Raw genomic sequence first — 21,017 nt, 5'->3', positions numbered from 1 at the left:
CTACATGGCTCCATCGACAGAGCCATGTAGTCTAGACATACCCCTAAGCTACGTCTACACTGGCCCCTTCTTCGGAATAGCCATGCTAATTTAGAACTTTGGAATAGGGAAATGCGCGGGGGATTTAAATATCCCCCGCGGGATTTAAATAAACATGGCCGCCCCTTTTTTTCCGGCTTGGGGAAAAGCCGGAAAAGAGCGTCCAGACTGGCGCGATCCTCCAGAATAAAGCCCTATTCCGAAGGATCTCTTATTCCTACTTGAATAGGGCTTTATTCCGGAGGATCGCGCCAGTCTGGACGCTCTTTTCCGGCTTTTCCCCAAGCCGGAAAGAAAGGGGCGGCCATGTTTATTTAAATCCCGCGGGGGATATTTAAATCCCCCGCGCATTTCCCTTTGGAAGTAGGAATAAGAGATCCTCCGGAATAGGGCTTTATTTCCCTTGAAAGTAGGAATAAGAGATCCTCCGGAATAGGGCTTTATTCCGGAGGATCGCACCAGTCTGGACGCTCTTTTCCGGCTTTTCCCCAAGCCGGAAAAAAAGCGGCAGCCATGTTTATTTAAATCCCGCGGGGGATATTTAAATCCCCTGTGCATTTCCCTATTCCAAAGTTCTAAATTAACATGGCTATTCCGAAGAAGGGGCCAGTGTAGACACAGCCCTAGTGAATGGGGAAGTTGATCGCAATGAGTAAAAGCCAGTACTTAGCAAATGTGGACAATTGATGAAGGAAGCCGAAGCCATTAGTGACACATCTATATCCAGAAAGATTATGGGCTATCAGAAGGAAATATTTAAATATATCAGGAACAAACAAAATCCTAACACAGTACAGGTGCAATATTAGATAAGGATGATAAAAATGTCTATCAAGATGCAGAGATGGCAGAAACATTCATTAAATATTTCTGTTCTGTGTGTAGAAAAAAGCAGGATGATGTAATCATATTTCACAGAAATAATGAAATATCTTCTATTCCATCGGCAACTAGAGAGGATGTTAAACAGCAACTAATAAAATTAAACTTTTTAAGAGTCTGTGGGACTACATTGCCTGCACACAATAATATTCAAAGAGTTTGTGGAGGAGTTCTCTGAATCATTAATGTTAATTTTTAACAAATCTTGGAACATTTGGGAAGTTCCAGATGTTTGGGAGAGAAGAGCCAAATATTGTGCCAATATTTGAGGGTAAACCAGATAACTATTGGTTGCTTCATTGGACACTGCTCCTGGGAAGACTTTTAAGGGCAGCACTGAGTGAAAAATTGAAGGAAGGTGTCATAATTAATGCAAATCAAAATGGTTTTATGAAAATTGTCAAACTTGATATCATTTTCATGAGATTATATGTTTGGTTGATAAAGGTAACTCTGTTGTCCTAATACACTTAGGCTGTATCTACACTGGGCCACTTATTCCGGAAAATCAGCCGCTTTTCTGGAATAAGCTGCGAGCTGTCTACACTGGCCCTTGAATATCCAGAAAAGCAACGATGCTCAACTGAACAAAATCAGCCACTATTCCGGAAAAACTATTCTGCTCCCGCTCGGGCATAAGTCCTTATTCCAGAAGACTGTTCCGGAAAAGGGCCAGTGTAGACAGCCCAGTAGTCTTTTCTGGAAAAGCGCGTCGACATTGGCCACAGACGCTTTTCCGGAAAAAGGGCTTTTCCGGAAAAGCAGCCTGCCAATGTAGACGCTCCTTTTCCAGAAAAACTGAAAACGGAATAGTATTCCGTTTTAAGCAGTTCCGGAAATTCATGCCAGTGTAGACACAGCCTTAGGCTACGTCTAGACTGGCCCCAAATTCTGGAAAAGGGATGCAAATCAGGTAAGTCAGCATAGGGAAATCCGCGGGGGATTTAAATATCCCCCACGGATTTAAATAAACATGTCCGCCGCTTTTTTTCCGGCTTGGGGAAAAGCCGGAAAAAAGCGTCTAGACTGGCCCGATCCTCCGGAATAAAGCCCTTTTCCGGGGGATCTCTTATTCCTACCTATTCCTAAGAGATCCTCCGGAAAAGGGCTTTATTCCGGAGGATCGGGCCAGTCTAGACGCTTTTTTCCGGCTTTTCCCCAAGCCGGAAAAAAAGCGGCGGACATGTTTATTTAAATCCGCGGGGGATATTTAAATCCCCCGCGGATTTCCCTATGCTGACTTACCTGATTTGCATCCCTTTTCCGGAATTTGGGGCCAGTCTAGATGTAGCCTTAGGGTGTGTCTAGACTACATGGCTCCATCGACGGGTGCTGGGGTCGGCTGATCCCCATCTAGACTACCACGTTATGCTGACAATCAGCTGATTGGCACAGCACGGCGGCCTTTTTGATGTAAATGAAGCAGCAATTGTTTTAATCGCCACTTCAATTTGCTATGTCTAGTAAACTCATCTACATGGCTCCATCAACAGAGCCATGTAGTCTAGACACACCCTTTGTCAAAAGCATCAAAGAAGTCTTAATACCACATGACATTTGATAAGAAAAAAAGCACCTTCCAAAATCAATGTAACCTATTGTGATTGGGTTCCCCAAAGTGCATCATGGGACTGTGGGACCACTCTGCCAACCTGGGCTGTCTCTAACAATGTTTTACTAGTGACAAGCAGCAAACTCCTCCAGTGCCTCATTATACTCAGCACAACAGTGTATAGAGGCCCATACTTGGCTAGAGAGCGTGAATTCTCCTAGAATCACTCGTGAATCACAGAGAAAGGCACCAGCCAGATCTTTCCAACAATGAACCTTGAAAATCACAGTCTTGCACTGCTCAAGATGCTCACACCAGCCTTTGTAAAACCTTAGCAAATCCCAAACACTTAAGCAAACTCACTAGTAAGGAGAAACAGTAAAACAAGTATTAACTTCAAAAGATAGATTTTCAGTGACTATAAGTGATAGTCAAAAAGTCAGAGTTAGTTACCAAAAGAAATAAAATACAAGCACGCAGTCTAAACTCTCAACCCTATTAGAATGGGAAACAACTAGTTTCTTCTCACCCTACTAGATATTGCAGTCCTTCATATACAGGTTTATCCCTGAAACCTGGGCTAATCTCTGGAGTCTTTTCAGTCATCTCATTGTCCTTGTTGCTTGCAGCATAGGTGGAGAGCAGGAAGAAGGCCAAGTATGGGGCCTATGTTCTGTTTTGTATGCTCAGTCCTATGTGCTTGGAGACATACAAGTCCCCAGGCAAGGTTGAGCAGTTCTGCTAGTTTGGCCTTAAGCAGGTGAGTCATTGAATTGTAGCTCCTTTGCTGGTCGAAGGCCGTTGCTGGTGGTTTGAAACCATGCCTTGTGTTGGTTACTTTCCTTGCTGTTGTCTCTAGCGAGCTAATATCTGACTGGCTGACTCCCCAATATGCAGCATGTCTTAGTGATAACCCATACAACACAATTGCGTAACTTCATATGCACTTACTTCTTCAGACATGCCCTTTACATTTGTCACCACAGAATTTCACAGTTGTTCCCGTATTCATGTTTTATATAGCTTGTAAATTAAATGCAGGGTCCTGGAAATCAGCTGGACAGTCACTAGAATAACTGAACTACAGGGTATTATGTTTCATTTTGTTGAGACCAGAGTTTACTGTTAGAGTTAGGGGCAATATACCCCTCCTTATGGGCTGCGTTCATTTTTTTGTTTAATAATCAGTACTGTTTACACACATTCCACTGAGGAAGCACTTTTTATTAACACAAAACATTTATAAATTTACAGTAATTTTTTGCACAGTTTTTATTTCTGTGAAAAGAAGCTTCCTTGCGTCTGGTTTCTTTACTGGTAAAATTTTTTTGATCAATAAATGCCTAATGAAAGTATGTAATTGATTCTGAATTGATGACAATTACAGGAATTACAGTTACTAAACTGGTTCTCTGTTGAAAACTCACTGCATACAGCTATCTCTCACTGTTTTCCTTCTTCCAGCAGATTTTTAAAAGCATCGTCAATGAAGATCCAGTCCAGGGTCAAGGAAGTCGGAGACTGATCAGTTTTTCACTGTCAGGTATGTCTTTGCTTGAATGCATAAAGCAATGAGCCCAGAGGACAGGAATGTAGATTTTTAAACCATGCAACAATCCTGGTGGACTGTTCAGACTTAACCTTGAAACTTCAGGGGACCAAGGCTTTAAAGCAGGGAGGCAGAGGTTCACCTGAAAAACTTGCATACGGGTATCTCTGTGATTGAAGGCAATTTTACATCTGTAAAATGGGAGTAATGATACTGACTTCCTTTGTAAGGCTAATTGAGAGTACAGATAGAAAGAATCAGAAAAGAGCTAAGTATTATTATAGATTGCCCATGCGAAATGGCAGTAAGGTGTCCAGCTATCCATTTGTACTTGTAGTTACTTCAACTTCCATGCATCATTGTGGCAGTTGCCTCTACGGGCCCTCATTCAGAAAAGTATCCCTTTTCATGACAGCACGTACCCACAGGATTAGCTTTATACTTATTCTTAAGATCTGTTGAAATCAATGGGATTTCAGCACCTCCTTAACTTTAAGTGCATACTTCAGTGCCTCTCCAAATCAGGCCCACAGATGTGCCTAAACATGAGCATGTATGTGTTAAACATAGAGCTTACAGGTGCTTCTGCTTTTCTAAATGTGCCCTTCATATTCATTCATGTTAATGGTTATTTCCTGCTTCAAAATTAATAGTAGACCCTACTGTGCTAAGTGCTGTACTAATAGAGTCTGTGCCCCAAAAAGTTTTCACTCTAAGTAAAACCACAAAGAAAACAAAAAGAGAATTCTACATTTTCTAGCAATTAAATAATGTTAAGTAGTTAAAGGAAAAAATACCATCAAACTAACATCCTGGAACTAAATCGCAGGAACTGCCATATTGGATTAGTCTATCTAGCCTAACATATGCTGCCTGCTGCAGTAGCAAGGACGAGATCAGCAATGGGCAACCAAGACTAGCAAGTGGGCTGCATGAGTGGTCCTCCTTAGTCGCAGTGGGCTGCAAATTCCACTTACAGCTCGTGCATACCCTCTCTTCCCCTTTCACCCACACCTCTGGCAAACTGGAGCCCTGCAATTCCTCCTCCTCCCTCCCAGAGCTTGAATAGTCACAAACAGCTGATTCGTGGTATTCAAGCTCTGGGAGCGAAGAGGAGAAGCAAGGTAGGAGTGTGAATTAGTAGATTCATGGCTCTCTGAAAGTGCCAGTAGGGAGGGGAAGGAATAGGAAGTGCGGCACTTCAGTGTGCCAGTGCACAAGAGGAGCATAGGGAAAGTGGGCAGACGGTATGTGCGGACCTCAGCTGGAACCCCAATAGGCCGCATGTGGGCCGCTGCCAACTGTTTCAGTGCTTCAAAGAAGTTCTGAAGTAGACAGTGATAAAACTACCTACTCACAGGGAATGTTTCTGCCTTAATTCCATGCAATTTGAGACATTGCCTGAGAAAATACTGAACAAAAAGTGAATGATAATCACTGAGTTCAGTGGAAGTTTGCCTGAGTAATTGCTCCCATATGCAATAAACATTTATATCACATACAGACTCTCATACTTAAGAGCATTAGCCAACCACTGACTATTTGAGATCAGGAAGAAATAGGAATTTGAGTTATTTCAGGTGGAATTTTTCTGAATGTACACTTACATAGAGGGATCAAAATTTGGTCCTGTGAGAAGTTAGTTTCAGTGTTAACTGTTCAGCAATAGCATCAGAAGTTATAAAGAAAATAATTTATTGTGTTTGTGGCTTTTTAATTTTATGTAATTATATTATTATAACTTTTAAAGTTTTAAGATATTAAGAGAAATTATAGAGTTCTCTAATTAGATTTAATACAATGTTTTAAAAGTGCAAAGCAACTTTGTAATTAGCTTTCAAAATAAAAATAATGACTTTTCCACCTCTCTCAGAAATGTCACACTTCCAGTTATAGACACCTGTAAGTGACTGAGTTCTTTGTCAAGTTAGATGCAGAAAGAAGAAATGCACTCAGGTTCTCATAACAGCCACTTCATTGGAAGGCATTCATAGTCCATTGAGAGCATAATATATTTGCTGAAGGCACTTTGGGCTATTCTGCTGGTTGATGGATAGATCTTACTGTCAGGAGGTTTGTGTGAGATTCTGCCTGTATTTTCCCTTTCTAAATTTCATCCCATCACTCTTAGTTATAATACTGTGCATCACTTTCAGTATTTTTTCTCAAGCCTTAATCTTTACACCCTTTGATATTTATATACTGTTTACAGGGTTTTTTCTGATACTAATGACCACAATATGAGTATCTCACAAACATTAATGATTTTTAACCTAATAACCATTTGGGAGTAGGAAAGTATTATCACCACCCATTTTACAGTGATTAAAAATCAGGTACTCAGATGGTATAACTCAGCACAATTCACTGAAAATCAATAAAAACTGTTTAGGATCCTAAATCACTTGGAGACCTTATGAAAATTTAGCCAGAAACGGCAAAATTGGAAGATGATACAAAATTACTTAAGATATTTAAGTCCAACGCTAACTCAATAGAATTATAAAAACTGGGTGACTGGGCAAAAAGATGGCAATTGAAATTCAACGGTGATAAGAGCAAAGTAATTCACACACTGGAAAACATAATTCCAACTGTACCTACAAAAATATGGTATCTAAACTAGCTATTACCGCTCAAGAAAGAGATCTTGGAGTTACTGTGGACAGTTTTTTGAATGCATCTACTTAATATGCAGTGGCAGTAAAAAAAGCTAACAGAATGTTATAAACCCTTATGAAAGCAATAGATAATAATGTATAAAATATCATAATTCCAGTGTATAAATCCATAGTACAACCATACCTTGACTACAGTGTGCAATATTGGTCTCCCCAGCTCAAATAAGATACATTAAAACTGGAAAAGTTTCAGAAAAGAGCAACAACAATAAAGGATATGGATAGATTCATCCCTTAGAAAAGAGACAGTTAATGGGGGATGTGATAGAAGTCTATAAAACCATGAACATCATGGAGAAAAATGAACAAAGAAGTGTTATTTACCCCTTCTCATGTCACATGAACCAGGGGTCACTCAGATAAATTAAGAGGCAGCAGGTTTAAACAAAGAAAAGAAAGTCTTTCTTTACACAGCGCACACTAAATTTGTGGAACTCGGGTGGGATGTTGTGAAGGCTAAAAGTACAAGTGGGTTTAAAAAAGATTTCCATATACACTCTTTCATAAGCATATTTTTGGGGGCGGAGGGGAGAAAGAAGAGTGATACATCGAAGAGCAGGGGTCAGTTTATCAATGGGTCTACACTATCATTGTAGATCAGAGGTTGGCGGACTTCAGTTCCCAGCCCATCAAGGTAAGCCACTGGCACGCCAGGACATTTTGTGTGCTTGAAGTACCTCCATGCCCAGAGCCCCTCAGGTCCCAGTGTCAGCTGTTCGCCATTCCCAGCCAACAGGAGTGGTGGGAAGTGGCAGCCAGCATATCCCTGAGCCTGCGCTGCTTCCTGAAGTGCCCATTGGTTGAAAACAGTGAACTACAGCCACTGGGAACTGAGGGGTTCTGTGCCTGTGGACACTCCCACGTACACAAAACATCGTTGTCAGTGGCTTACCCTGTCAAGCCGGGAACCAAAGTTTGCCAACCGTTGAAATATAGGTTCGGCTTATGAATAGTGGTTTACCATTTTTATCTATTCATCTTGGTGGGTTGGCTTATAAATGAATGGGCTGATGAACGAGTATACATGATAGGTACGTTCATGGAAGATAGGTGCATAGGTGGCTTATTAACCAAGATGGCCAGGGATGAAACTACATGCTCAAGATGTTCCTTAACTTCTAACTGGCAGAAGTTGGGAACGGATTATGGGGGATGGATCACTCATCAATTGTCTTGTTTTGTTCATTTTCTCGGAAGCATCTGGCACTGGCCACTGTCAAAAACAATACGGTGGAGTAGATGGATGATTGGTCTGACCAATGTGGCCATTATTATGTTCTTATGTAATCAAACATTTAACCAAAATCTATACATACTATAGTTTGAGATTTTTCAGAACTGTGTATGTGATTTGGGTGACCAAGGTTAGTGGGAATTAGGCATCCAAATCCCTTAAGCATCTATGAAAAATCTCAGGCTATATCTAATATATTTATTCACCAAGGGCATGTCTACATTAGGAAATTATTTCAAAATAAATAAATTCAAAGTAATAATGCCTGAAATAACAAAATTGAAATAACATGTCCCCACTATGGGAGAGCCTCAAAATTAGTCCCAGGCAGTCTCCGTTATTAGGACACTACCTTAATTTAGAGCCCCAGGAACACTGGGGCATAATTACTTCAGATTACTCTGGGGAGTAATTATTTTGAAATAGCAACAGCGGAGTTTCCACATTCATGCTAGTTTGAAATGTGTTATTCCCTGAGGAAAACAGGAGTACAGATTTTGAAATAACCAGCCTGTTATTTTTAAATAAAGGGCGTGGTAGTGTGGACACTCCACTTACTATTTCAAAATAAGGGGGGTTATTTTGAAATAACTCCCCTGTGTAGACTAGGGCTAATTTTATAAACTACACGTCTCCAAAAAATCGAAGTAATCTGTTAGGATATATTCTTTATAAACCCATGCTGCTTACTACTCAGGAGTCTATTACCTTTCCAGAGCTTCTGCTGGATGGAAATAATTTTTTATCATCTCCAAAACAGACTTGTGCTTCCATGGTAGAGGCCTGGGTTCATAGACTTAAAGGCCAGAAAGAACTATTAAATCATCTAGCCTGATCTCCTGTATAACACAGACAAGAGAATTTCATTCAGGTAACCTGTGTTGAGCACTTGTATTTGAGTAAAATGTGTTCCAGGAAGGCACCCAGTCTTGATCTGAGGCATCCAGAAAAGCAGCCAGAAATGGCATTTTGCTCCAGTAGTTAATCGGCCTCATTGTTAGACTATTCAGACAAATTGTTCAACTTTCTCTTGCATTTTTTCTCACTGAAAACAAAAAGGATTTCTGTCTTGCAGCTATTTCTCAATAATTAATTTATTCTCATTTCATTTATTAATAGACTGTATTCTCCTTAGTGCTACTTTTGCCTCTTTCCCTACATATAAATAAAAAGCTCTTCTAATTCTCCTTAATATCCTTGGTTAGCATAAATTTATTTGTCCTTTTTTTTTTGTCGAGTTTGTCTATACAGCAAGTTAATGTTTGGCAAGATGGGGTATGAATGTACAGCCCACTATTTTACTGCATGTTAACTAGCCAGGAAGACCCTGAGACTGTGCACCAAACATTTCCTAGTGTGGTTTGACCTACAGCTGTTTGAAGTAGTGATACAACAGAGTGCACTGCAGAACTCTCAATTTACGGTGGCAGAGTCTACAATGGCATGTTAGAGTATACCAGAACAGTAGCATGGGATTAGGAAAATGCATGCTAGCTCTCCTCCATGTAGAGTGCTAAACCTAGCAGTGTCACCACAGCAGTATGGATAATAATCACCTGACTATGTACCTAGGAGGGTTGCATGGAATTGTCCTCAGCAGCAAGCTCAAGCTTCTCCCCATGCCGCAACTGCCATGCTGGCATATTTTAGTGTGTTAGCTCCAGTAGATCTAGTGTGTGTTCAAAAGGGTACTTCCTAGCATGAATAGCTGATGGATAGGCATACTCTAAGTGTGTGACAAGCTAGTGTGCCATAGATTTACACTCTGATTTGCTCAGTTTCCATATGGACAAGCTCACTATCATGCTCAGAAAATCCCCTAATTTTTTACAAATGGCTGTGAAAAGCCTTAGTGTTGTTCTCTATTCACTCAGTCAAGAGGCAAGACTCCCCAGCTAATTTAGAACCCATTGTTTTGTATATATAGTTGGATTTCCATTTGGAGAAGCATCTACTATGCTTCTAAGGATATGATAGGGTTAGTGCTAACACAGTAGTAGGAACTTGCCTGAGCTTTTTGGATTATTTCATGAGCCTTGTGAGAAGTCGTATATGTCCCATTGTAAATAAACTAGGGATCTTTTAGGTGTCTGACAGTGCCTACATAATTTTCTGCATATCTTCACTATTGTATTTTTATAATTAAAACTTTTGTGGAGAGATGTGATAATTCTGTTGGAATATCTGTCCCTTAAGCAGCTGATTGTACAACTCTTAGGGTGTGTCTAGACTACATGCCTCCTTCGACGGAGGCATGTAGATTAGCCAGATCGGAAGAGGGAAATGAAGCCGCGATTAAAATAATCGCAGCTTCATTTAAATTTAAATGGCTGCCCCGATCTGCAGATCAGCTGTTTGTCGGCAGATCGGGGGAGTCTGGACGCGATGCCCCGACAAAGAAGCCTTTCTTCATCGACACAGGTAAGCCTGGTTTCACGAGGCTTACCTGTGTCGATGAAGAAAGGCTTCTTTGTCGGGGCATCGCGTCCAGACTCCCCCGATCTGCCGACAAACAGCTGATCGGCAGATCGGGGCAGCCATTTAAATTTAAATGAAGCCGCGATTATTTTAATCGCGGCTTCATTTCCCTCTTCCGATCTGGCTAATCTACATGCCTCCGTCGAAGGAGGCATGTAGTCTAGACACACCCTTATATATGTGAAAATCATGTGGAGTCATGGGAACGACATGCGTAAGTACTGTCTGTTTCTCTAGGTTGTGATATGACTCCCATATTAAGCACTTACATGAGTGGGGATCGCAGGATCAGCCATGAAGACAGTTCAGGACTATAAATAGAGAGGATCAGGAAACATTTTTTTCCCATGATACATGTTACATAAGTCTTATATAATAAGCAAAAGGGTGCTCAGATTGATGTGCTGTCAGATCAAAGGTTCTCAAATTATTAAAGTCCCTTCATTCTATCTTATGTCAGCCACTGCTTTTCTCACAGACTGAGTTGTAGTCTCATTCCTCCATGCTTGCGTTAACCTAGTGCAAGTTTTGTACAATAGCAAGGAAAAAGAACTCCTCAAAATTGTAGGCTTGATTCTCCATGCCATTCCACTGCTTTTGAGGTGGTATAAAGCCATGAATTTTAGTTCAGTTACACCACTAAAAACTAGGGGTATGTCTACACTACCACCCTAGTTCGAACTAGGGTGGTAATGCAGGCAACCGGAGTTGCAAATGAAGCCCGGGATTTGAATTTCCCGGGCTTCATTTGCATAAAGCCAGGCGCCGCCATTTTTAAATGTCCGCTAGTGCGGACTCCGTGCCGCACGGCTACACGCAGCACTGACTAGGTAGTTCGGACTAGGCTTCCTAGTCCGAACTTCCGTTATTCCTTGTGAAATGAGGAGTAACGGTAGTTCGGACTAGGAAGCCTAGTCCGAACTACCTAGTCTGTGCCGCGTGTAGCCGCGCGGCACGGAGTCTGCACTAGCGGACATTTAAAAATGGCGGCGCCCAGCTTTATGCAAATGAAGCTCGGGAAATTCAAATCCCGGGCTTCATTTGCAACTCCGGTTGCCTACATTACCACCCTAGTTTAAACTAGGGTGGTAGTGTAGACATATCCTGAAATACTAAAGGAAAAGTCCTGCCTTGTACTTGTTGAGAGAGTTAAAATACAGTAAACCTAATAATCACTGCTTTCATAACAAGAAGAAAATCCACATCACACACACAAAGACCAAGTGCAATTGTTCTTCGAACCCAGCGTCAAGCATACACCCCTTGTGACCTTTGCATGGAACGTTGGGGCCACTAGAGCCAGGTAATCACTCCCTCTGACTACTCCAGCCTTCCACGATTGACACAAGCCCCTCTTCCCTTCTGTTAAATGTTTATAAATTGTCCTTTTTTAATGCTGACTTGGGGAAGCCTGAAGTACCGAAGAATTTTTTTCATGTGGGAACAGCAACATTTACGAGCTGATAGAAAAGTTGGAAATCCATTTGAGAACTTCAGATATGCAGCATGCAAATTTGCTATACACAATGCATTCAGTGATTTGGAGGTCTCCGTATTTGCACTGTGTTGAATCCTTGCTACTCCATTTGTGCACCATGTGCACATATCTTCCATGTAATGTCCTAATACAGTTGGTTGTCCACTATCTTAAGAAGAGTGAGAAACCAGGTGGCTCAATGATGGAATCATCTGTGATGTGTTTGGTAAATGCCAGGGTCTACTGACTGCAATTGCCAGGCATTTTCTGGGTTGAGGTTGGATGACAGAATTGCTTCTCCAGCTGCCCAGTATGTTTGGTAGGACTTAAGGTGATGTGTGAGACAGGTGAACAAGATGCTTTTGGTTAGTAAGAGTTTTCTTATACTTGGTCAACATAGGCACCTCTCACTGTACGGTTGGAGGAGGGACATTTTTGAGGACTGGAAGTGAAGGCAGCAGAGTGTATTTCAGTGTGCCAGTTTCAAGCCTTTTAGCCATATTTAGCCGTATAGCAGTGTGGTCGGTGTACAAGCTTCTCCCCCAAACAGCTGCACAGTACTAGCCTGCAGAATAAAGCCCCTAAAGCCACTGTTGCCCTTCACAGCATTCGAGTAATGCAACCCCAGCTAGAACCTGCTTGCTCTGTGGATAATGTTATTGTGTGACTCTTTGCTTCATGGGTCACCTGCTTCAGATTTTGATAGATAAGGCTGTGATGAGAATCATTCCCAGCCTGTGGGGATTGGGATTGTGGGTGATTGCCTTGCCTCTTAGCTTCAGGATTGCTGAGATGGAAGTGCTGACACTACCATTTGTGATGCATTGGGTTTGAGTTACTAGTACCAAGTTTGTCCCATCTTCTGATGAGCGTTAATGATGTCTTTCGTGTTGCTGGATGTTGCGGCCTGTGTCATTAGTGGTAGGTCGTCAGTATATATGAGCTTGCAGCAGGTCAACTCAGGTGCAGCACTTCTGTATAAGTTAAAAAGGGATGGGGCAAGTACTGATCCCTGTGGGAAGCCATCAGGAAGCCTCCATTTCTTGCAGACCTGACTTCCGAGATGGACACAGAGTGTTCTTTCCCAAAGCATTGACCTAGTGAGTCAAAATGTCTGGCGAGATTGAAGCAGGTTGCAGAGCTTCAGCTGCACACAGGTCTTTACGTCAGGCACTGCCATAGGTTGATGATAAGTCAATAGAAGTTGTGGCCATTTTACTCTTCCACTGAAAGCTGGCATCAGCATGTGTATCACTGGACTAGCTTATGTTCACTAAAACGTCAGGGTGACAGCTATTGAATTGAGGTCTTCTTAAAAAGATGTTTTCCATGTTGATGTGCCATATCATGCAACCTTCTCCCACAGATTACATTGAGAAACCAAACTATCCTCTATAACACCTGGCTCAATTATCCCACTTGTAGTTGGATGACTATCTGGAAGATGATTAATGAAAACAGATTTTTTTGTATATACTGAATGCTAGAGTCACCATGGTTTATTCCAGCTATTAGAATTAGGCTAGAGATTCATATATCTATGTAAATGTAGAGCTCGTTATCTTCATTTTTAATCTGTCATTGAACCATTTTATGGTAAGAACACTTGCAATCTTTTTCTATGTTTGAAAATGCAGAAAAATAAACAGCAGTAAGTATTTCTTTTTGTATATGTCTAGACTACAGGTTTTTGTCAACAGAAGTTTTGTCGACAGATAGGGTACGTCTAGACTACAGGCTTTTGTCGACAGAAGTTTTGTCGACAAAGAGCGTATACACTACATTCAGTTCTGTTTTTTGTTGACAAAACCCTGTAGTCTAGACACAGCCTTTGAGAGTCCTTTGAGGAGACATCAGTGAAAATAAAATCTGTTCTCAGGGGCTTTTCTCATTCTCTCTCACCCTGTGGCTTATATTAGAAACCTTATTCTGCTTCAGCACAGTTGCCAGCATGATTTGTAATAATGGTTTGAACTTTCCTGGAAAGTACTGCTGATAAGGCAATATTTACAGCAAAGCCAGTTGATCTTTATGGACCTGAGTAGAACTGGGAGCCTATTTGAAAGGTGCCTTGTACATATGAATCTCCCACTCAGGAGGTGCAGTCTGTACAAGCTTCCCCCTTTTTAAAATCTTTGTACAACATAAGTTTTACAATCTGATCCAAAACATTTCACTTGTGGAGTGATGCTGCTAAGAGAGTCACCCATACTATCACAGAAATATTTTCTAATGGACTGTCCTTTCACTTAACCTGATTTGTATTTTGATTTGACAGATGTGAGACTAGGATTCATAAAATACAGCATGTTTATGCTCACATGTGTGATGACTTTTGAAATCTCTGCCTGGTGAGCTGACATCCCAAGTGCAGAGGAGCACATGGTTCCAAGGCAGAGACAGGGATAAACAAAGGGCAAGCCTCTCTTCCCTTCTGTTAAACAGAGGTTTATAAACTGTCCTTTTTATATGTATCCCCCCTCAGAGATACATTTCTTAAAGGCAGATCTCTATATCGTAAAGGGAATTGGAAAGAAGTTGGTAAAGTACAGACAGGAGCTAGTGGGGAACAGTCCAACACAATAGTCAGATTTAAATATAATACATGAGGGCAAGCAGTTAAATATTGACAAACTGTACAAGTGCTCTCTACAAATGCTAAAAGTCTAATGACAAAGATGAGTGAAAGAGACAGTGTCTGATATTAACATGGGGATATTAATATAATAGGCATCATAACAAATTGGTGGAATTAAGATAATCAAGCGTACACGGTAATAGCAAGCAGCAGGTTAAATACAAACAAGAACAGAGCATGTCTTCAAACAATTAATGTATGGAACTCATTCCTTTGGTCCACAAATGGTCTAGTGAAGCAAAATATTTTTCCCTATCTTCATAAAGTTTCTGATCCTTGGTCCATGCTCTTTGATGTAGCTGTACTCTGGCATACACTTTGGCTTCGTCTACACTGCAGGGCTTTTGCAGAAGAAGCCTTTTGCGCAAGAGTTTTTGCGCAAAAACGTCTTGCACGAAAGCGTGTCCAGACCTCAAAGCACATTGCAAAAGTGATGTGCTTTTGTGCAAGAGAGCATCCACACTGCATGGACACCCTTGTGCAAGAAAGCTCTGATTGGTACTCACAGACTGGCCATCAGAGCACCCGAGCTTTTTCTTGTTCAAGAAACCCCTATGGAGCATCCACACCTGCCTTTTTGTGCAAGAGCTGTAGCGCAAAAAGGAGTTATTCCTCATGGGGAGAGGAATAACTCTACCGGCAAAAGCCCTCTGTTCTGTCAATTTTCTTGCACAAAAGCGCGCTTGAGGTGTGGACGCTCCACCGATTTTTACACAAAAATGGCTGGTTTTGTGCAAAAACCTTGTAGTGTAGACATAGCCCTAGTGTTCCTTTGCATTCCATTAGGAGTTTCAATCCATCCAGCATATCCTCTTATCAACAGCACTGTTAATGGGTTTTCATTGATCTCATCTAACCTGCCAGCTCAGCTGGCTCATCAGGATAATGAACATGTGGGAGATCAGGAGTTCTCAACAACCGTCAGAGAGGAATGACACTTAAAAATATTTAGAAAGAATCTCCAAAATTGGTTGGATTTATCTTCCCTAACATTTTACATTTCTTTAAGGCTGTAAAAGACGCAAAACAGCTATTCATTAGCTTTGTTTCTATTTGAAATATAGTTTTAAATAAATGAAAGTGGCTACTATTGAGTTGAAACAGAGACTCACACACTGAAGTCATTAAAAGCAAATGGTTTCACATTCCAAAGGAAACTAGAAATGCATCTGGAAAAAGAGAAAGTCAGAGGGTACTGGCAGTAGCTGCTATTGAGACCTGAACTAATGAGATATACCTGTAGATTGGTTTGTATTTCATGGGCTTCAAAAAGGCGTGCCATAATGGGCTATGTGGCCTTTTTTTCAGGATCCTATGGGTAAATTTGAAAAGAGGCTCTTGTGGGTTCCATCTGTCTGACTCACATTAAAGACCCTGGAAGTTGTGCAGCTAAAAATCCTGCTCTACGTTTTGATGTGGTAGGAATGTACTTTTTTAGGTCAGTTTACAAGAAGCTCACCAGCACAAAGAAATAGGCTTATTTAAAGTGAAATAAAAAATAAGTTCCCATGAAGCAGCAATAGTATAAAAACTATATGGTTTCATAGTGCCAAAACTTCCAAGTCCAGTTGAATAAAGTTGAGTGCCTAAAATCATATTTAGATGAATGTTAGATTTAGGAGCCAATTTTAGACACTTGTGTGTGAAAATTTGGACTGTTTTATGTACCATACAAAAATAAAATATATAATACTGTCTAATGAAATCATTTTGAAAAAAATATTAATGTTGCAAATGATGCTATTATTGAAAAAACAATACAGCATTATTTTCTAACATTCAGATTTGAGGGAGTTCCAGCTTTCTTGTGAAGAGAATATAAAAAATATTTACACAGAATGCTTCTTATGGGGAATATGGTATCCTTGCTGCAGCTTAACTGAATGTATCAAATAGACTTAAGTGAATTTTGACAAGTTTAGTTTCACCTTCTGCTTGTAGATTATCTTTGAGCAGATGATGATTTTCCTGAATCTGTTCATTATTCAAATTCAGATTCTCCCCCCCCCAAAATTAACTGACCATGAGTGTTTGAAATCAAAGCTTGATGGTGATCAGTTAGGCTGTGTCTAGACTACATGCCTCTGTCGTCAGAGGCATGTAGATTAGACACATAGGCAAAGGCAAATGAAGCCGCGATTTAAATGATCGCGGCTTCATTTAAATTTAAATGGCTGCCGCGCTGAGCCGACAAACAGCTGATCAGCTGTTTGTCCACTCAGCGCGCTAGTCTGGACACTCCCCTGCCGACATCAAAGCCCTTTGTCGGCAGCCCCGTTATTCCTCGTGGGATGAGGTTTACCGGGGCTGCCGACAAAGGGCTTTGATGTCAGCAGAGGAGCGTCCAGACTAGCGCGCTGAGCGGACAAACAGCTGATCAGCTGTTTGTCAGCTCAGAACGACAGCCATGTAAATTTGCAACATTTAAATCACAGCTTCATTTGCCTTTGCCAAAACAACAAATCTACATGGCTCCGTCGACGGAGCCATGTAGTTTAGACGTACCCTTAGATAATTCACATGGTATTGTTTCTATTCTGTGGTTAAATGAATGCACAAGCACTTTGAGTGGGGGTATTTCCATATGTAAATCTAAAGTTCAGTTTCCACAAATTCTAAAGGATGAACTTTGAGGTGTGCTTTCAGCAGAAACTTTTCCCAATAGTCAATCATTGAAATGTCTCTGCAAATAACACACCCCAAAAAAGGTGTTCTTGGCTAAGGAGAGTTCTTTTAAAAATATAAATAACTAGCCAATAGCCCGTCATCAGCCCGTCATCAGATTTTCGAGTCTCTCCTCTATGTCCGTCTCTCTCTCTCTCTTCTCCTCCTATTGCCTCCCCCTCTCAGCTCTCCTCTGCCTCCTGCCTCTCTCTCCATCGCTCTCTTTCTCTTCTCCTCCCCCTCCTGCCTCTCATCCAGGGGACCACGGAGCCCAAATGGTCATTTGGGCTCCGCACTCCCCATGCGGGAGCAAGCAGTGCAAGCAGCCGTTTGGGCTCTGGGTTCCCTGTGCGGGGAGCAAGCGGCACAAGCAGACGTTTGGGCACCGTGCTCCCCGTGCTGCATGGGGAGCATGGAGCCCAAATGGCTGTTTGTGCCTCTTGCTTCCACGCGGTGGCCCAGTTGAGCGGCGCAGAAGTCGGTCGAGCACCACAGCAGGAGGCGAAGGGGGGCGAGGCAGTGACGTTCACGGCCAGGGGGCAGGGCCTGGAGTCACTGTCACACTGCATGTGACCACCCCACCCCCCTTCGCTTCCTGCCATGGCATTCGGCTGACTTCTGTGCTGTTCAGCCGGGCTGCCGCAGGGGAGTAAGCAGCCGTTTGGGCTTCCCCGTGGCAGCCTGGCTGAGCGGCGCAGAAGTCAGCCGAGCACCACAGCGGGAGGCGAAGGGAGGGCGGGGTGGTGATGTACATGACCAGGCCCTGCCCCCTGGCCCTGTATGTCACCGCCCTGCCCCCCTTCCCCTCCCGCCGTGGCACTCAGCTGACTTCTGCACCGCGGGGGAGCAAGCGGCACAAGCAGCTGTTTGGGTCCCGCACTCCCCATGCAGCACGGACCGCCCAGAGGGAATAGCCAGCATTTCAGCGTTACAGAGTCACAGACATTGGGCTACTATATATATGATTATGCACAGGATATTTTTGAGCAATTATTTGCAACTTTTTACAAAAGGGAAATGAAGTTGCAAAAGGTGACATTTTGGCCTCATTGAAGTCAATTAAGACTTTTGCCATTAATTTTACTGTGGTTAAGATTTCACCCAAAGAATTTAAGTAATTTGCCCATAATCAGACAAAGTCTTTCGCAAAGAAGGAATTTGGAACTCTTTTATTTTAACACCCACTCTTGTGTCTAAATTACAGATTGATTTTTACTTTCTCTATAGAGGGGAGGATTAGTGAGTGTGCTTTAGTTTTAAATTACTTTACAAATCCTACAATGTTATTGAAATTGTTTATAATGGTTTGGTTTTATGTTACTATGCAAGTAATACAGAATGCAGTGGGATTTTTCTTGCTTTGCTTTTTAATTTGTCGTTAGTTCCTCTTGTGGTTCTTCTGGCTTCCCAGTGTGCTAATTGTAATGTGATTGCTAATCAGAATATTCAACTTTCTGCAGATTTCCAGGCTTTGGGTCTGAAAAAAGGAATGTTCTTTAACCCAGACCCATACCTGAAGATTTCCATTCAGCCTGGAAAGCACAGCATCTTCCCAGCACTTCCTCACCATGGACAAGAGAAGAGATCCAAGATCACATGTAATACTGTGAACCCTATCTGGCAAGGAGAGGTAAGCAACTGAGTATCTCCAATTCTCTAGATTGCTTTATTATTTTTCAGTCCTTTGTTTATCACATTTTCTTAGAACATAAAAATATGCCTAATGATATTTCAATCAACAGTACATTTTTTAAAAAACAACCTACCTTCTTGTTTGTTACCATTTAGGATTTTATTTTTTTAATGTAAAAGACCTTGTAATCAGCTATCTTGGCTGAATTTATTTTAACTACTCCTTGTGCACAATAGAAAAGTACATACATATACATCTTCTGGGGAACCCCTTTTGCAGCATGAGTTGAACAGTTTGCACTATTGTCTTATTTGCCTCAAAGGTTAACTTACAGCTTGGTACAATTATGGTACTTATAGAAATTATAGTTTCTTTGTCACAGACAGATGTATTTTGTATTCATACATTTCCAGTGTATTTGAACATCTGCTTATTTGTTATGAACATCAGATTTTTTGCTAACATAGGCATCTGCTATTTATTTGTTTAGTAAAATACCAAAATACATATAGCGATTTTTGACCCAGTCATTTCTAACAGACTAGCATTTTTCTTGACATATCTTCCAAAGCACCATGATGAAGTCTAGCTCTCAAGTAATCTGTAACCCTTATAAAAAGTTTCTGGACCATAGGTCAACATGTTTAAATTGTGATTTAACAGATTTTTTTTATACATGACAATCAAATGTATAAGTACCAAGCTTAATTTTATATAAAGGTGAATTTTAGTTTAATAGTTTCCATACATATTGTGTTTTAAGGACCTAAAAGTCACTACTGAACAGAGCACTGAAAATGTAATTGGATGGTTTTGAAAACTGTTAGACTGAAGTTCTTGCAGTTATGAAAAGAGAGAATGAACATTACAGTATATGAGATGCCATAGCTGCAGCATGCAATCAAAAAAGGACATGTGTGATTGAAAAATATCACTGGTAATGTAAATTAGATGCAGATTTGGCACATTTGCCTATTACCTTGAAGAAATACTCTGAAGTCAGCTGCACTTGCTTGGATAAATTCAGTAGGCACCAGTGAGAACAGAGTGCATTTCACTGTTGATTACTGCTTTTATAGTACATTTGAAACAGCAGCAGATAATGCCTCTGTAATAAACTAAGGGTACTACGCACTAAGGGCCTGATGTTTTGGTGTTCCCTACTGGGCCAATTAGTTTCATTTCAGAAAAATGGTTAAAAGTGTATTCAAATTAAATACCAACTGGAAAATAGTTTTTGGCTAATCGTAATGTGCCAATGGTGGGGGAGGAGCCTCAAAAACTATGACTGCCTGCCTGTGCCTGAGCAAGAGATTGGCAGCATTAGGCAGCCCAAAGACTAGGTGAGTATATCCATGCTACCAGTACTTGATACCCCAAAGGAAGGATAGGGATCTGGTCTGAATCCTTCATTTGGTATCAAATGGCAAAGCTTGTAGTGGAGGCACATGCAGTCCCTGCACAGAGAGATGAATTAGCTGATTCATGGAGATGGAGTGGGATTTTCAGAAGCATTCACCATGTACCTACCTCATCTCCCTCACAGTGATGTCTATACAGTTAAATATAATCTACTCTTGATTTAAGGGTAGCCTTGGCTTTAGTGTAAATGAGACTTAGGACTTCTGAGTCTGGTTTCTGCTCTGATAGTTTGTTAGCATTCCTTCTTCCTTAAGTCATGCCAGGATGTCGGGCTTTGTTCAATGACATTCCATTTCAGACAGAGTTTTGGAGTGATGGAGGAAAAAAAGTGAGATGGCCTAATTAAGGTTTCAACAGCAAAAAAGAGAGAGCAAAGCAACTTCAAACTTCTTCACTCAGCCCATGGTTCTCTTGATGGTATGATAGCCTCCAGGCTGTCATTGTTAGTACTGTTAGCTTGCATGACCTAAGCAATTGTCGGGTCTGTCAGCATACTCATTTCCTGCCTTCTCTGCAGCCAATGAGAAGACATTTAGCTGTCACAGACCTGTAATACATTCTCTGTTCCACAGGCACCAGTGACCTGAAACCTTCATCCATTCAACTATGTTTTACCAATGAAAAACCGATGTCACATTCCACTGAATAAAAGTTATAGGGACTGATTCTCCATTGCATTTCACTTCGTATAGGGAGAACCTGAAAATGCCATTAAACCAGAATGGCAGCATTATATATTAACTCTTATGCATTTTTCACAGGTTTACA

The 21,017-nt window shown here is 41.3% G+C and overlaps 1 protein-coding gene across 3 annotated transcripts in view; it reads left to right on the top strand.

Moving 5' to 3' along the window:
• HECW1 (HECT, C2 and WW domain containing E3 ubiquitin protein ligase 1) overlaps window positions 1–21,017 on the top strand; it is a 346,449-nt gene that overhangs the window by 179,671 nt on the left and 145,761 nt on the right. For all 3 annotated transcript variants that reach the window (XM_075921722.1, XM_006124096.4, XM_014574083.3), the window contains 2 exons: window positions 3,941–4,016; window positions 18,655–18,824. In XM_075921722.1, the coding sequence (XP_075777837.1) occupies window positions 3,941–4,016; window positions 18,655–18,824 (246 nt within the window). The remainder of the gene's footprint in view (window positions 1–3,940; window positions 4,017–18,654; window positions 18,825–21,017) is intronic.

The sequence above is a fragment of the Pelodiscus sinensis genome, chromosome 2 (assembly GCF_049634645.1).
Source record: "Pelodiscus sinensis isolate JC-2024 chromosome 2, ASM4963464v1, whole genome shotgun sequence".
NCBI classification, from domain to species: Eukaryota; Metazoa; Chordata; order Testudines; family Trionychidae; genus Pelodiscus; species Pelodiscus sinensis.
This window is presented reverse-complemented; position numbering and strand designations above follow the sequence as displayed.